The 17,688-nt window shown below is 46.6% G+C and overlaps 1 protein-coding gene across 1 annotated transcript in view; it reads right to left on the reverse strand.

Annotated features, from left to right (window-relative positions):
- NOL6 (nucleolar protein 6) overlaps positions 1 to 17,688 on the reverse strand; it is a 34,462-nt gene that overhangs the window by 6,255 nt on the left and 10,519 nt on the right. Inside the window, exons 17-24 of the mRNA XM_048932496.1 lie at positions 17,418 to 17,535; positions 17,056 to 17,210; positions 16,339 to 16,502; positions 15,768 to 15,920; positions 14,513 to 14,610; positions 12,523 to 12,647; positions 12,273 to 12,362; positions 6,042 to 6,239 (exon numbers count right to left, since the gene is read on the reverse strand). Of these exons, the coding sequence (XP_048788453.1) occupies positions 6,042 to 6,239; positions 12,273 to 12,362; positions 12,523 to 12,647; positions 14,513 to 14,610; positions 15,768 to 15,920; positions 16,339 to 16,502; positions 17,056 to 17,210; positions 17,418 to 17,535 (1,101 nt within the window). The remainder of the gene's footprint in view (positions 1 to 6,041; positions 6,240 to 12,272; positions 12,363 to 12,522; positions 12,648 to 14,512; positions 14,611 to 15,767; positions 15,921 to 16,338; positions 16,503 to 17,055; positions 17,211 to 17,417; positions 17,536 to 17,688) is intronic.

The following is a 17,688-nucleotide window of genomic DNA, read 5'->3' on the forward strand; positions in this document are numbered from 1 at the left end:
AACATTTCCTCAGGGCTCAGGACATTTTAAGTGCTCTCAATCAGACACCTGACAGTACAAAACTATTAAAAGTTACTTACTTCCAGCAAACAACCACACACGTGGTTAACACTTACAAGTTCTTGGTTTATTCAGCCCATCCAAACTGTTCTACCTCTTACTGGCTCACCAGAGCCACACAGGAATCCTGCTACTAAGGATTCATTTTAGTGAAAAACTAGTATGATAAGAAAGGAGGGGAAAATAAACCACCAAGAAAAAAAAAGGTAAAGAAAGTGAGAAAAGCAACCCTACACCTATGATCTCCTAGTTCTGTCAGTAAATACGCCTTGTCCAATAATACATGAGACAGAAGTCTTCAGTTTTTTTCTAAGGGATGAAGTAAGGCATTACCAAGACAGAAGTGCAAGCAGAACTACCTCCTGATCTCACCCAAGCAGCAGAGGAGTAGATGCTTCAATACACATCTGCACACTCACGTGCACACACTTCTGACTATAGGCACTGTGGTAAGGCTGATAGCTGCTTTGCAGCTGTAGAAGCAGAGAATTTCCTGCCACCTCTGCCCCTTTAAGGGCAGACATTCAAACAAAGATTTACTCCATGCCATAAAAGCCAACAGAGCTTTTAAATTTTGCCCTTGCTCTTTGGAAAGACGCTATGGAAGGAATCATGCTTGTCAGTCAAAACAGTAAGGGAGCAGTCTGACCTGAAATGATTTCACCAGTTCCAGCTACATCCCATAGCCACAGCTTCTACACTGAACACAACGCAGAGCTTCTAACATCATTAATTCATTCCTAACAAGCACTAGCAAGATATACATTCCTGCACTGTGGGAGGAATAAAGGAAAGGACTGTAAGACTTCCAAACAGGTCTTGTCTGAAGACGTTAGAAGTACAAAACATTGCCTTAGAGGAAAGGATGTTTACTGTAAAGCAGGAAATATACTCCTGCTCATCCATGCAGAAAAAAATCTCCTCTATACAAGACGGGCAGCTCCTTTGCCATGAGCTCTTTGACAGGCAGGTGCAGCCACAGCAAGCTAAATCTCAATGAAAGAGTGCTTCACATCCACTGATCTCCTAACACCAATGACCTGGTAAAAAGAGAAAAAACAATTATTTTAACAGCTACTGCAGGTACAGAGACTGACAGGGCTCAAGCAGCTTCATCCAGCTTTCCTGTTGATGACAGAACAGCTCAGGATCCTTGTGAGACAGTAAGAGACTTTGGGCTTTGTGAGCTCCCAAAAGCATGCAGACAGACATGATAACTGCATCCACAAACTCGCTGGATGCAGGCAGAAAGATTTTATCTTGAAGAACAGAGGACATCCAAGCCATCCTTGAGCAAGAGCTGTGCTTACTGATTCTTCCTATACTACATCTCTAGCAAACTCAGCAGACACAGAGGCAACTCACAGTTCTGCAGCTTGACAGCAGCCACGACAAACCTACAGTCACAACAGGGGGAACATTGGCTGAGTCACCTAAAAACATAATTTTGCTGGAGAATCCCTGTCAGGACATGACTGTAGGTGTTTGATCACCAAACCTGTCCGGACTATAGGCACTGGGTAGTCTGGTTATGGGACAAAGTTCCAGGGAAACCCTCTTTGTGGGATGTTTGACACCTGCTTTCCTTCAAAAGCACGTCTGCAGAGCCTTCTCATCTGGACCAACTCCCAGAACAGATCACCTTTTCCATTACATCTGCCTTGGAATTTAAGCATTTGCTATCTGAATGCCATGACGGGCCTTTCATCTTTACTCAGAGTCTCTCAGGCATGAGTGCAACTTGATCAGACCATCTCCTGTAGCACATCTCTTGAATAAGAACGAATTGAAGCAGTCAGGGTTTAACGCCTCCCCTCCTTTTATTTCTTCCTCTTAGACTGCTTGGGAAAAGTATGCAGCAATCCTCCAGCTCCAGAGCACTCCTCCTTAGCCTATCCCTTTGATGTGAGAAAAACAGGGCACCTGTGGTGTGCAAACAGAGAGGGCAGACATGAGTCTCCTGGTTACTGGAGAAAGGATGCTGCCTCCTCCTTGCTCCTTTCAGCTTAACGTGTCCAGGCATTTGAAAACCTTTTCATGTGGCTCTCTGAAAAGGACAGATGTTTCTTTTCCACTCGTAAAAGAGAACACAATCCCATAGAATTGCTGCATAGCAAATATCTCCCTCTGTTGTTATAAAACCACTATAGCTACACTGTCAGACACTACTAAACCCCATTGCTCAATTCTGTGGTTTGTGCTATTAAGGCAAAGCAAATTACTCTGAGGCAAAGCCAGCCACTTCTGTGTCCAAATGCCTTCTCACCCAAAGTCCCTTGTAAAGATTCACTGATGTCACTGAGCTGTTCTCACAACCCTTTTCAGTATCTGCATCTTGTTCATATCAGCCCCAGGGCTCCCAGCCTCCAGGAGAAGGAGAAGCTCAACTGCTTTGAGCAGTAAAAAACAGGGAAGGAAAAACACAAGAAAAAACACAAAGCTATGACAAAGGCCTTGCTTCTAAGCAACATCAGGACCCTGAGACATGGGGCTGGATGATTTCTGACAGGTAGTGTTTACCAGCTGCTCCCCGTCAGCTGCCTGTTGGTGTCTGCACAGAGCAAAATCAGCTTTTGGAGCACTCTGATACAGATGAGCATGGCTGAGTAATCTGAGAGCAAAGGTGTCCAACAGCAACTCCTTCATGTGCAGCTGTTACCTTTGAATTTTCCAGAAAAAATACCAGTTTGCCCAGACAGAGATATTCATCAGCCTGATCAGGTCTGCCTGCTGCTGACCTGGATGCTACAGGAGCAAAGTGAACTGGTATTGCAGGATACCTCCACTAAAATGGCCACAGAGAAACACAGCCCGGTATTCTGCAAAATCAGTGACCAATTCCTGCTCTGTTCCTCCCAAGCACTCTCAAGCTAAAGACAAGAGAATGCATGCTCCTCTTTGGGAATGGAACACTTCTTCCAGTAATGCAACATAACCGTATCTTTTATCCATGTTTCTTCACTGGGATGTTAGTACATTAGGGCCAGCTATAATTTGTAATCAAAAAAATCAAGCCCTACTCCAAGCCCTACTGTTATCACCTGTATAGGTAATAAAAGGCAGTAAAAATTCACCGTTTGGATGCCATATTTGACTGGTTCAACTAAGTAGTTTTGTTTTTAACAGGATAATTAAAACTGCTTTCCACGGAAGTTTTTTCTGCACTTTTCTCTTTCTGGAACCATTACTGACACCTCCTTGAAGACAGCAGATTGACTAGAAGCACAGAAGCACTGTAACACACCCCGACAAGTTTTCTGACAAGTCTCTTTGTAAAGCCAGATTTGCTGCAAGCCTATTAAAATCCCCCTCAAGGAGCCTGCTTTCCTCATCAGCTTTTCCAGTAGTTACCAATTCCTCTCTAAGTAAGATGTCAGCCTCCTGCCAGGTTTCCATAAAAGTCACTTAGCCCTGGACCTCTCCGAAGATGCAGTAGCTCTGGCCCTGTGCACCTTGGCAGCTGCTGAAAGACTCCACTCACTCAACTCTAACCCTTTGAGTACGGGATGGAGACAGATGTCAGGATTAAGAAACTTCACCTTCTACCCAGATTCATGCCTCCTTGTCCAAGTTTCACGGTGGTAAGGGAAACTAATTACATGGAGAACAAAAAGGGGAGCCTGGACTGATACTCAGATACTCTCAGATCCAGACATCGGTAGTGGGTGAAATAACAAACAGCTCCCAGTCACTGGGCTTCCTGCTCCATTTCAGAAGTACTGTACAAAATATTTCTTCCTCTTCTTGTATATCCCGGACCCCAAGAAATCCCCCAGCAGTCTCTACAATCTGAGCTTCCCAACCACCTTCCTTCTTGTAGGCAAGAGACTTCCTATCCAGCTCTGGACACCTGCTTTCCTTTCTCCTCCACATCATTCCACAGAAACAAGCAGTGCCAAACTTGCAGGGACATTAACAGACAATTATGATGTTTTCCTCAACTTAAAGACACCTTGATTACATTCCTGTCTTTTCCCTCTTCCCTCCCAGACAGCCTCAGTCTGCTGTGGGTGACAGTATGCACACTGTTGTGTCTGGCAGTTCTAGTGAAGCCAAAACATACTCACATGGACAGGGCAGAAATCCGTACACAATATGGTTGGCTGACAGCTTGGGAGGTAAAGAGGCTGTGCCCAGAGTGAGGAAACCTACAAAGAATCCTTTCCAGTTTTCTCTGGTCATCTCCTAAGCTATCTGATTTAAGGCGAAGAGGGAGTTTGCATGAGAAGGGCCCAGCATTTTCCAACTTCAACAGGAGTTTAAAGTGAAGCAGCTCTGCAGTTCCCTCTTTTGGACCTGCAGGCCCTTCCTCCCACCTCTTTCTGCAGCTGCTGCCACCATCAAACCTGGTAGCAGCAGCAGTGAAACATGCAGTTGCTGTGCAGCATGAGGCAGCCTGGAACAAGCAAATGCCGAACCCTACAGGTCCAGAAAAATTACAACAGTACCCAAGATCTGTTCTCTTTTGTGGGCACACTTCCTGCTCTGACACGAGCGTGGAGAGAAACTGATACAGAATCTTCAGGCAAGTAAAGCACATGGGAAGGCAGACAAAGCCCTCCCAGCATGTTAGCTCGGAGAGGGGCAAGAGCCCCTGTAAACCCTCAAACCTGCCAGGAGCTGCAAGAGCACAGCTCAAGTCTGTGGGGCTGACAGACCTAGTTTTGCCTTGCAAGCCACCCCCAGAGAAGTACAGCATAGTTGTTGTGATGAATTTCAGGAAGCAGTGTGCACTGCAAGAAAGGAAATCCTAATTAGATACTAAGAAACAAATTTTCAGAATACTGCTGACTAAATATTGGAACAAAAAACTCACGGGAGTGGGAAATTTCCAGACCTGGAGATATTCAGCACTCAACAGGACTAGGCTTCCCTGATGGCAAAGCTCAATCTGCTTTCAGCGGGAAACAGGACTGGAGACCTCTGCAGTACCTTCCTGCCAGAATAGCTTATGGTTCTTGTGTTCTAATGCTGCTTAGAACACTCACAACACTGTCATAGGAGACAACAGCAGTTGAAAGTCTAGACGACTTTTGAATCACAGCCTCACCTATCCACATGTTAACACTTAGCTCTGCAAGTAAAGAGATAAATGCCAAAAAGCCACAGGGTGTACATTTGCAGAGCACTGGCTTGGAGATCACCACTGTTACTCAGCATCTTGCACATCTGCTGTGGCCATGTGGTAGAAAAGTGCTGGATTGATGACTTTCAGACACAGATGTTCTCAGTTTACTCCTTTCACCAACTTCCTCTGCCATCACACACATAATGAAGCCTGGACAAAGCAACCTGTGATCAGTATTCACTCTCTATGGTTCATGCAACCACTGGATTTACAGCAGTAGGCTTACTGTTACCATACCACAATTATCTATGGCAGACACTGCCTTGTACATCACTCTAGAAAACATGGCTAGTTCTGTCTGCAGTGCACTCCAGCTGGAGCAAGAAGCCAGCAAGAATCAATAAATTGAATAGAAAGAAATGGCTTACAAGATACTTATGCACTGAAATTTCATATTCTTCAAAAAAGCTCCAGATGCCTTACATCCGAAGTCATTCTCACAGCAGCAACACTCCTATTTCTAAGGAACAAGTGATACACTCACCAGGTTTTCTGATGAAGAACTGATTGCAGTGTATAAAGAGTAACCATCACAAGCAAAATACAAAGAATCATGAAATGGTATTGTTTGGAAAGAACCTTAAAGTCACCATGGCTAATGACACCTTCCACTGACCAGGTTTCCCAAAGCCCCACCCAACCCTGCCCAGAAGACCTCCAGGGATGGGGCACCCACAGTTTCTCTGTGCAGCCTGTGCCAGCACCTCACCAACCTCTGTGTAAAGAACTTCTTCCTAGTGTCTGATTTAGTCTAGCCTCACCGGAAAGGGCAAGCAATGCCCTAATGCCCTAAATTGCAAAACACAGCTCTCCCTTAGGCAGCCCACGTACAGTCCTAAGGAGCTATGCTTACTCTCAGGTCCTGGAGGTAGCACTGTACAGGGTCATAGTCCACCACAGGAAAGAGGACCCTTGCTCCAGCACTGTTCTTCACCACTCCCCGGGAAAATGACTTCACTGGCCGGTCCACACTCTCCAGATGTCGAGGGATCTGATTTGAGTTCAAATGGATGAGGACATCATAGAGGTCCAAAGGAGGGCGGAAGACAATCTGCAGGAAAAAAAAAAGACCAGTGCCACTTAATAGAGGACACAAGAAAGCAGGAGCAATGAGAGAGATGTGCCAAGTTATTGTTTGTATTTTATTCCCTTCTCCCTGGAAAGCAGTAAAATCAAAGCTGAGTTTTTGCAAGAGCATGTCAGAAGATTGCCAAAACATCCTCAAGAAAACATGTCTGTAGTGGACTGATGTGGAGCTCCAATCCAGGCTAAAACACATCCCTGTCCCAGCACAAGCTCTGCTTACACCAGACGGATGTGACCTTCACTCCCCTACACCCCATGTGTAATCAAGACACGGTCAATAGAAAGGCAGTATCACCTACAGCCCTCTCCTGGAATACAGGCTGAATGTTTCTTGGACCAGAAAAACACGCTGGGAAGGTTTCACTTTACTCCTGCAGTTCAGCTGTCCAGCAAACTAAACCCTTTAACAAGGGAGCTGCTCCCTACCCACACCAGACACTTAGACAGAAGGACTACAGTCTCCCAGATCTGCAGAAAGAGGTAACCACTATCCCAGGATTACAGAACAGTCCCTAAAGAAGAACGTTCCAAAAGGCCAAGCTGGTCCTCTTCAGTTCTGACCCAAGTCTCCAGGAAAATCACATGAGAGCACAACAGTGGAGTGGGAAATTCAACAAGCTAAAAAAGGTAACCACATTGATGCAGTTTCCCAAAATAAGAGAAGGGAACCGAAAGGATTACAGGAACCAAGCTAAACTTCAGAGGACATAAAGAGACATCTAACAACAGGACAGTCCCATCTGTCCAACAGGCATCACCCCAAATGGCAGTAGCATCTTCCAGCAAGTAAAGAGAGGATGAGAACACAAGCCCTGCTAATAGAAGAGAGCAATTCCAGAAACAAATATTTGGATAGAAGGAATGTGGAATTCTATATACAGCTGTATTAAAACAGAAATCTTAAAATTATCTGTAAATTTTCATAGAAATGATGTGGGGACATGGACAGAGCCACTGGACATTGCTCAGCATGAGTTGGTTTCTAGCCAGGCTGGAGAACACACACAAAGAACACTGACCAGCACCAAATCTCAATGGTGGCCCACCAGGAGTTGCTCTCTCACTCTTTTTAAGTCTGTAGCTTTACTGCATTCCTTGTGAAAGCAAAGAAATGGAGCTCACAAACCCATTTCTGCATCCACGTGAAAACTGGCACATCCTTAAGTGACCCAAACATAAGGGGCAAAAAATAAAAATAAAATTCAGAAGCCTTGGAGGACCCCATTAGACATATAAGAAGCATCTCCAAGTTGCCTTGGAAAGTCTTCTCCCCCTGTCCCAGGCTCATGCTTTGCTTAAAAACAGATTAGCAGCTCTGGAAATCCCAAGTTATCCCCAGAGAACATGACAGACCTGGGTGGACAGTGGTACGGACTAGAGAGATGAGGAGGCATTTCACTGCAGTGGCCAAGAGGAAGGGAAAGGGATTAAAATCTGAGGACACCAAGTCAAGGATTGGGGAGAATGCTATGGTCAGGCAACAGGCTGTTTCAGGAACCAAAGCCCTACAAGCCCAGCTCAAATACATAGCTTTGGTCTCATCTCTCTGCTGTAACTGTGTAATTGTGAACCAGGCATTTCTCACACACACAGCCAAGTCCACACATACTCCTCCCCGCAGCGGGGTTCAGACATCAAGTCTGAAGTCCTGACAAAGACCAGACCCTGGGGCAGCTCAGCCTCATCTCAGCACAACGCAGTTGTAATGTGAGGTCAACTGCAAAAAGCTGGCACCCAAGTAAGAGTTTTATACCAGACCAGCAGCTGCAGTGACATCTCCTCCCTAACTCTGGGCTGTTTCTCTTCCTTACCTCGGCTGAGTCAAAGGCTCCTGACAAGCAGTGGGTGGCTGGAACAAATGGGGCCCAGAGAACTAAGAAAACACTCCTGAAGCCTTTTCCAGAACCACTTCCCAACCTCCAAACAAATGATGCTTTAAAAGGGAAATTCATCCCAACAGCAGCACTGCTTTGCTCCACCATACATGAAATTACCTAAGTTAATCTGCTATTTTCAGCTCCAGTGCCTATGAGCAGTCACAAAACAAAGCAATGAGTTCAGAAAAAAATAAATAAGTTTCTTTACAGCTCATAACAGACAATGCTCCCACTTCAGGTAAATTTCACCCCTGTAGTATTTCAAGCAAAGGACAAAGCAGAAGTGAAAACAGTATCAGCAAGTCCATTATTCACTGCTTAAGCAGAAGAAAAGCCATTCTAAACCAAGTACCTCTAATGTCCAGATACTGTTTGGCTCTCCAAGTCCTCTCAGCTTTAACTGCCTACTACTTAGTACACCAAGACAAGCTCCCATCCAAGACTGACTTTATCTCTTTTCAATGAAGAAATAAACGTATCTTAATCTCCCATACCCATTTGAGTAATGGATTGAAAACAAAAAATCATGTTAAAAAAAAAATCAGTGAGAAAGCAAATAGGGATAAAATACATACAGCATTTCTCCAGTGCTCAAACTACAATGAAGCCTTCTGAGAATGTACTAGCAAAATCTCACCAGCCTGGGACAGACTTGAGCACACAAGTCAAAGTTGCACAGCTATGCCGAGGCAGTCTCAGAGGTACTGTTTCCCCTATGGAGATGTGACCAGTTCGGCACACAAACATCATGTGCTTGCTCACACCCACGACAATCAGAGAATACAAAAAGCTCCAGGTTTGGATTAAACATCATCAGTTAGGACAGAGCTGCTGTGCACAAGCAGGTCAGCCAGAAGCCAAGGCACCAGTCTCTGTGCTCCCACCATCACTGCTTTTTGTCCCAACACAAGTGCATGAGGCACAGGGTGAATCCCACCAAATGCTTCTCAAATATCACTAGAAGACCAATTTTTTTCCTTTTTTTTTTCTGGGTTTTTTTTTTTTTTTTTTTCTCGATGTAGTGACCAATCTATTTCCTCCCTCAGACTATGATTGCAGCTCAGCTTACCACAGACCAGACTCCTATTCTGGAGCAGAAGAGCTGGCAGCTACAGAGGATCTAACAAAGGGAGTTGAAATGGCTGCAGCTTCCTTGATCAACAACAGCACCTCTGACTCACAGGCACAGAAGATGCCTCTTTATCCTCGGCAGTTTAACTAAGCATGAAGCATTATAGTTCAAATACTTTTTTTTCTTTAAAGTAACTTTTCAGACATATGGCTACAGATAGCAGAGGGAAGGTGGAATACATTTGCTCATTCTTCCAGGTCACTCCCCTACACACAAGCTCACAGATGAAGAGTGAGGAAGCTTTCTGGGTTTTGTCATTTGATTCACTTCACAAAGCCAGTTTGCAGATCACTTCTCTTCCCAAGCAAGCAGCTCAAGAAAAGAGCAAGTAACCTCATCTCATAGAGCGATTCAGTGATTTTACCACCGCAGCAGCACAAGTCTGTGGCAGAGCCAGAAACTGATCCTAATTACCCCCAAGCTCAGCCTCCCAAAAGTCATCTTTCTTCCTCAAGCCTTTCATCTCTTCTCAGGAACTGGTAACTCAACCTCGGCCAAAAGCAGATCCTACAAACACCAGGGTTCAAAACACGCTGCTGACATCCGAAATAGAAGAAAATAAGCGTGAAGCCCAAAGTATCACTGTCATGGTCAGACACTGGGCAACAGCATCATCAACTGGAAACACTACATTGGGTAAGATCACTTACCAGCAAGTCCAAAACCTCTTTTCTTCCCTCACTAGCATCATCACTCATACATGCATTTTCTAAAGTACAGGGAGTGTCAAAGGTAAACTCATCCTTTAAAAGGCATCAGGAGCCAGCAGGTTTGTTTCCTTCAGTAATAAGTAACAATGCAAGGAACAGAAAGCTACTAGCACGGGCTTCCCCTCAAGGGGCTGTTCAGAGACACCCACCCCTGCCCTAGGATCAGGTCTAAAATAGATATCCAAAGCCCATAATGATACACAAGGGTGGCCGAAGTGTTACAGCTAGCCACAATGCTAATTCCAGATGACAAAGAGAAGCAGTGGGAGGATTCAGGCAAATCTCAGCGGAAAGCAGCATATGGGTGAATATAAGTCCCCTCTCTGCTGCTTCCTATTTTAATTATTGCGGGAAACATATCTACTGAGTCTGCAACCCACCCCTGTGACCTCGGCCCTGACCTTTCTTGAGGCCTTGTACTGAGTCTTCAGCTTAAGTACAAGCTGTCTCCCACAGAACAAATCAACTGCAAATTGCGGCCCTTCTACCCAGACATCCAGGAGCACAAGAAGATCCCATCACCACCTTGCCTGGGAGCAAAGTGGCAGGTAGCTGCAATTCACACCAAAGGCAGCCAATAATCACCCCATAACACAACATCCTGGATCCCTTTCAATCTAGAATTTGTCTGGCCATGAATCAGAAAGGAAGAGTAGTTACCGGCTATTCTGCCCGTTATCATCTTCCTCTTCCTCCATCCCACAGAGACCTCCCAACAGAAGGGGATGTAGTGGTTACTTGGCTGTGGGAAGGTGCAAAATCTGTATGCAAGGCCCATGCACATGCCTTGCTCCACACATCTCTTCACTAGGAAGCAGCATACCTCTCGGATGCAAGGAATGAATCTGTATGCTGAGGCAGGCCCCCTGCCTCTTTCCTCATTCCTCTATGCCAAAATACCCTCATCCCTTCTGAGCAGTATCAGGTTCAGTTCTCAGCACCCAAGCGTATGGCAGGAATTATAAGAAAAAAATATAGCAGAAGAGAGGAAGATGTAACACCAAGCACTGCTACATATGAAAGTCTCCTCCTCCTAACTGCATCGACCTCCCCCATATCATTCTCATAATCCTCTGAGGAAAATGCCAACTGCAACAGCACTGCGCCCAGGAGAGGAGATACAACAATCACAGCCATTCACAGTTCCTGGCCATCACATGTCACTCTTAAACACGAACAGTGCTGCCAAAAACAGCAGCACTTGGCACAGCAGCCCTTCACACCTCAGATCCACCAGTCTAGATCTCAGCTCAGCTGCGCTGCTCTGTGGCTTTATAGGCAGCCCCAAGCAAAATCAAGGGTTCTCACAGTGCTAGATGCTGCACTGAAAAATGTGTTTTGACAAATATTACGCAGTGTATGCTGCAGACCTAAAAGCAGGAGATAGGTGTCTCAGAGCACATGTTTTATGGAGGAACGTGGTATACTAAAACCAGCGTTTGTGAGGTGACTGACCTGGTCATGAGACAGGCTACAAAGCCAGCATTGAAAACATCCACACCACAGATCAGAATAAAACCACAGAAATAAACCATCTATCCCATGGCAGAGACAGAAACGGTGCTCCTGTTTAACAGAAGAGGACACCAACACAGACCAGAGGATTTTGCTCATGGTCCTGAGAGACAAGGAAAGAAACCCCTATTTCCACATTTCAACTTGATCTCTGCATAGCAAAGATGCAATGACTTGGATTTTAATTCTGCTGAAGGACCATGCTTCAGCTACACAGGGGACCATACAGAGTTGAGCCCTCTCTTCTCAGCCAGGTATTTCATGCATCTTTCTTTTTAAACCAGTTTAGGTAAACATCTTGTTCCTCCAGCCTTCTCTAACCTTTTTCAAACAAGCAGAAAACCCCCCATTCCTCTCACCAGTTTCTAACTGTAGCTGCTTCACTGCAAATGCTCACTGTCAAGACAACAAGGTCACCCAAAACTAAATACCATCAGAAGAAGTCCTGCAGTAGCATTTGTCACTGAGCTCAGTTCAGATTAAACTAGAAGGGCTGAGGAGAGGCTTCTGATGCTCTGCAAAGTCACAGGGCAAGCAGGGAGCCAGGATGAGCTGTTCTTCCACTGCAGGAGATGTGGAGAGAGAGAGGATTTATAAAATTGCAACTGGGCAGTTTTGGAGCTCAGGTTGTGCATATGGGGTCAGGACTGGTTGGGCAGCCTCCAGCTTCCATCTGGATGGCAGGAGCTCCTACATGACCAGCTCCTCTCCCAGTCTGCTTTGCCAGAACCTGGAAACCCTCATGTTGTGCCCCAAGGGATTACCTTCACATCCTGGCTGATGAGCGGATCCATGAGCTGCTCCTCCAGGGCCCGGACAGACTCTGAGGCCAACACAAGAAGGCGCTGCAGGATCTGTGGAGGAAAGAGAGCTGTAGGGTGAAACTCACGACGCCTTGGACATAGCAGGAATCCCACTTACCCACTGGGCCGGGGGAGCTCACCAGCACTGAGAGTATAGAAACACCCCCAGGCAGCAGGTACTGCAGTGCACAGACAGGAGGCCCCAGCTCACCTGTGCTGAGGGTCGCTCCTGGGTCCATACTGAGTTCCACTTGTCTTTGGGGGTGGCGATGAACATGACAGGAAGGCGAGAGCGAGCAGCCACAAATTTGTTCTTGATCTCTGTGCAGTCAGCATCTAGAAAGGGCAGGAAGATGGGTGAGATGATCCACTGAGAGATGTCAAGAACAGCATTAGAAACCACCTTTTGCCCTTTCCCACGGAGCCTCAGCTGAAGCATGGCCTTGGCACTGCTCTGCTGGTGTGGCCATATGAAGCTGGATGATGCTGGAGCAAGGACTGACTGCTGGATTTGCTAGGAAAGCAGCCAGTAGCACCTACCAAACGCTGAAGGACACACCTCTGCAGCAAAGCAGCAACACCAGCAAACGCTGCAAGCGTCTGAGAGAGAAGCCAAGTAAGTAGCTCTGGGCTTGCTCTGCTGTCTACAAGTATCTAGGGATATCCAGGGAGATGGGAGGCAAATGGATAGGGCCAGGCTCTTCTCAGTGGTATACAGCAACAAGACAAGGAGCAATGGCCTAAAAATTGAACATAGGAAGTTCCATGCCAACATGCAGTAGAAATTCTTTACAGTAAGGGTACTGAAACAGGTTGCCCAGAGAGGCTGTGGAGTCCCCTTCTGTGGAGTTAGTCAAGACCCTGTCTAGATGACTAACTGCGCAACCTCATGTAGGATACCTGCTTTAGCAGTGGGTTAGGACTCAATGATCTCAAGGTTCCTCCGACCTCTGTAATTCTGTGCTCTTGCACTTCACTCTGCATTTGCTAACGAAGAATTTTGGTGACAGGATGCAAAACTTAGTGAATCTTTGCTCTGAGGCAAAGATTCTCATCCAGGCACTTTCACACGGGTGCAGGCATAGACCAAGGTGCAGTCACTGGGTCTAGGATGGGCTGGGAACTCAGACTATAAAATAATGAAATAGTTTACACCTAAAGAATCTTCTGCCTTGTTTTTTAAGTGGAAAAACAGCTCTTTGGTCAAGACGATTTCCTAGTTTGTTCACTGACAAAAAAAAAAAAAGTGGAGCGTAGAAAAATACAATTTTCCAAAACCCACCTCTTTCCCAAGAAAAACAGAAAGTTGGGGGAGCGCTGAAACCCACAGAAACAGCTGCTCCCTTCAGGAGCTTGCTCACACTCCCATACAGGTTCTTCATCTCTTCTAAATTAGCCTTAAAAGCTAGGTATTGTTATCTCACCCACACCAGCATCTCAGTAAAGCCAAGACAATCACTAATCTGGCTAATCTGGCTCCTGAGAAAGACTGCAGGTACCCAAAAGATGATCAGACAAAATACAAGGAAGAGAGCAGGATCATGGGTCTGCTTGGATGCATCAATACGCTCCTTCGGAAAACAGACATATCTACCAGGAAATCCCCAAAGCTCATGAATAAACACAGGAGGATTGTAGCCCTTCTTCCTGGCAGGTTTCACAGCTGGGGACTGGTGGACAGACCCTGTGATGTGTGGTGGTCAGGAACCAAGACAGCCAGGAGGCTTCAAATTTTCCTGTTTAAGAGCCCAGCTGCTCCACTAGCAGCCCAAAGGTGACTGGCTCCTCCTACACAACAAAAGATGTGGCCTCAAAGAATCAGGACAAAGCCTCAAGCCAAAATGCTGGCTACTGATGATTGGAAGATTTTAGAGACACAACTGCATTCAATACTCAGATCTCGGCAAGAACAAAATGGCAGACCATTACCACCAAGATTCAACTCTTTTTAGGCAGATATTTGGGGACAGGGAAGAAAGAACCAATAAGAAAAAAAACAAAAACCCATACTCACACAAATCCTAAAGCCAAGTTATACACAGCAGGATGAGAGGGAAGGAATGGAAAATCTTCTTGCCCTATCTAGAAGCTGTAAAATCCTATATATACAAGAACTCTAGAACCGGGGTTGACCAAAGGAGGGCACAAGACCTTCACACTGTGGCTCTCCCACAGCTGTGGCCTCTGTGCTTCCTGCTTACCTGTGAGGCCAGCATTCAGGTTGACGATGAGCGGGCTATTTTTCCAGTCGTAGGTTGCCAGCAGATTGAGGAAGCGCAGGAACCCAACCTGGGGAGAGCTAAGGCAAGACAAAACAGTTCAACACCAGCATTTATTTCCCCTAACCTGGCACCGGCTTCAGGAACAGGGTTCCGGAGTGTCCTAGCACTGCCTAAGCCACAGACTGCCCCCAAAGGGATGTACGAAGTGAATGGGGAAAGCCCAGGAGTATAGGGCACTTACCCCTTCTCCAGAACATCAGTGAGCCCATGCAAAATAGCTTACACTAGAAGACGGTAGTTTAGACTAGATATTAGGAAGAAATTCTTTACTGTGAGGGTGGTGAGACACTGAAACAGATTGCCCAGGGAGGTTGTGAATGCTCACACTCTGGAGGCATTCAAGGTCAAGGCAGGATGGGAACGTGAGCAGCCTGGTCTAGAGAGAGATGTCTCTGCCTATAGCAGAGGGTTGGAACTAAATGATATTAACAGTTCCTTCCAACCCAAACCATTCCATGATTCATCCCATGCATCTCCCAAAACCCAGACTCTTGGGAATGGAACAAGTGTAAACTAGAGACAGGGCTTGTCCCATCTCCAGTACAAAACCAAACAATGCTGGCCAAGCCCTCACACCTGCCTCCCTGCAACCCAATCTGCTCACAGAGCAAAGTATCTGGGAAGGTGGGGCTCTTGCTAGCAGTGTATTTTAGGATACAGGAAAGCTTTCCAGACATGTTGCTAATTTGGGAAGGAAAACAGATCTTTAGCACAGGTTAGCACAACCTTTTGCCTCCACACAAAGCACAGAACCAATATAACTTGATACTTGAACATTCCACCTGCCAGAGGACAGCATGCAATAGGACCCAAGGGGATTATTTCCCAAAATGCTGCTCTGTTCAGCTTCCAGCGGCTGACCTTCTGCCCTTCCCTTAGGAGTTCTTTCCAGGACAAACACAAGCTGCAGCCATGAGCACTGCTATAACATCCTTCCCAGAGAACCAAGGACGGCCAACACTCTGGTTGCCACCACAGAACGTTCACCCCTGCTTCTCCTAATAGTCACCCCTAGGACAGGGAGCCCCACCAGTCCTCAAGAAAGCAGAAAACATGCAGCAGATGTACTGCCAGCACCCACCCAGAGGCCACAAGGATGCTTGCTCTCATCCTTATCTGCCTTCTCCATGCACAAAGGGTGCCCACTGTTCTATTCTGAGCTCCTCATCCTCACCTGGGTGGTGTGAAGGGGGCTGGGTGGAGGAAGAGAGATGCCACAATCAAGTCCACACACTCCTCAGAAACGCTGTCACTCAGGAGCTGGGCACTGATCCACCGCTTGGCCAGCCGGCAAGTGCTGCCAAAGACAGGATGCTGCTGCTGGAGCCTGCAAGAAGGCAGAGAGTACCCATGACTGTTCAATAGATACATCCCAGGACTCCAAACACTCTCTTTGCATTTGGGACAGAAAAGAAAATAACTACTAGGAACATGAGTCCAGCATCACAAGCATGAAGCACTCTATGGGTGTTATGATTCTGGGAAAACAAAGGGGAAATGCTGTTACATGCTCTCCTTTAACCATATCACTCTTTGATACTTGTTTTTCCATACCAGAGGCCTTCCATGTGACAAAAGGGACAGCCAGTTCCCCTCTCCCATTCCACCAGCTTACAAGGAGGGTTGAAGAACCACTTCCCACAGTAAGGCTCTCTCTACATCACCACCTTCCACCATGCAAGGGCACTTCCACTCTACATAGTTCCTGGCAGTACCCCACACTGCAGACTCCCAGCCTTGCCTACCCATGCAGGGAGCTGGTTAGATAGGGCTGATGCAATGTCTCCAGTTCCAGCCGCTGAGACTCCTCTGTGTCCTGGTACTTCAGCATCCCTTCTGGAGTGACTACTTCCTTCAAGATTAGGGGCTCACGATGGTAGGCCACTTGGAGACGGAAAACATAGCCATCCTGAGATGAAGACAGGTGGTGAAGTCAGCCTTGGTGGCATTACACCGAATCACAAAATGGTGAGGGTGGGTAGGGACCTCAAGGATCATGAAACTCCAACCCCCCTGCCATGGGCAGGGCCACCAACCTCCCCATTTAATGCTAGACCAGGCTGCCCAGGCCTCCATCCAACCTGGCCTTGAACACCTCCAGGGATGAGGCATCCACAACCTCTCTGGGCAGCCTGTTCCAGCACCTCACCACTCTCTCTGTAAAGAACTTCCCCCTGTCATCCTACCTAAATCTTCTCTCCCTCAACTTAAAACCATTTCCCCTTGTCCTGCTGCTATCTACCCTTTTAAAGAGTTGAACCATTACAACCAGATGTTGCTTTGTGCTACACTCCAAGAAAACAGTGGCATCCCAGCAACACAGCAATATTTCCATGCTTCCTGCTAACCAGCCAAGCATCCAACTCCAGTTTTTGTTCACCATGACTGCCCCCATAACCCCCTGCTTGTCTCCTCTACAAATCACCCGTGGATCTGGAGAACGTCTCCACCACCTCTCCTACCTTGTATACATCAGTGTGGGTGACTGCAGGTCTGCAGATCAACTGGTGCTGCTGCTGGAGAAGCTCAGCCAGCTGAAGGTGGAAAGCTGCCTTGATGCGCTTGATGGCTTCTTTGTCCTGTGGCCACTGGCCACTGCCTTCCATGTGGCATATGACTGGATGCAAAGAGACAACAGGACACCAGTGAGGCTCATGTAGAAGTGAAGTGCTGGATTTGGGTGTCTGGGACTAGAGGTTATGGCAGGAACGCAGGATGAGCTGGGGCTCTGGTCCTGCCTGCAGCACACAAATACAAAACTCAGCAACACCACTTCCCTGTTTTCCCCCACCAAATCATCTTCTTTTCACCTCTCCACACTCACTTTTCAAAGGGGTTATATAAGCAGGACAAGGCTTCTCCTCTGAAGGAAGCAGCAAGTGCCTGATCTTGATTTGCTTATGGAAGGAGTAAATTGGCTTCATGGGAATGGGAGGGAAGACCTGTGAGAAAGCAGCCATCAGCAACTGAGAATACATAGTATAAACACAGTGGCACGACACACCCTCACCCCTAAACCTCCTGTTCTTACAAAGCTTGAGTATGAAGGGCTTGGCAACTTAAGCACAGTCAGTCCTAGAGACTGGATGGCAAAG

This window comes from Lagopus muta, chromosome Z (assembly GCF_023343835.1).
Source record: "Lagopus muta isolate bLagMut1 chromosome Z, bLagMut1 primary, whole genome shotgun sequence".
NCBI lineage: Eukaryota > Metazoa > Chordata > Aves > Galliformes > Phasianidae > Lagopus > Lagopus muta.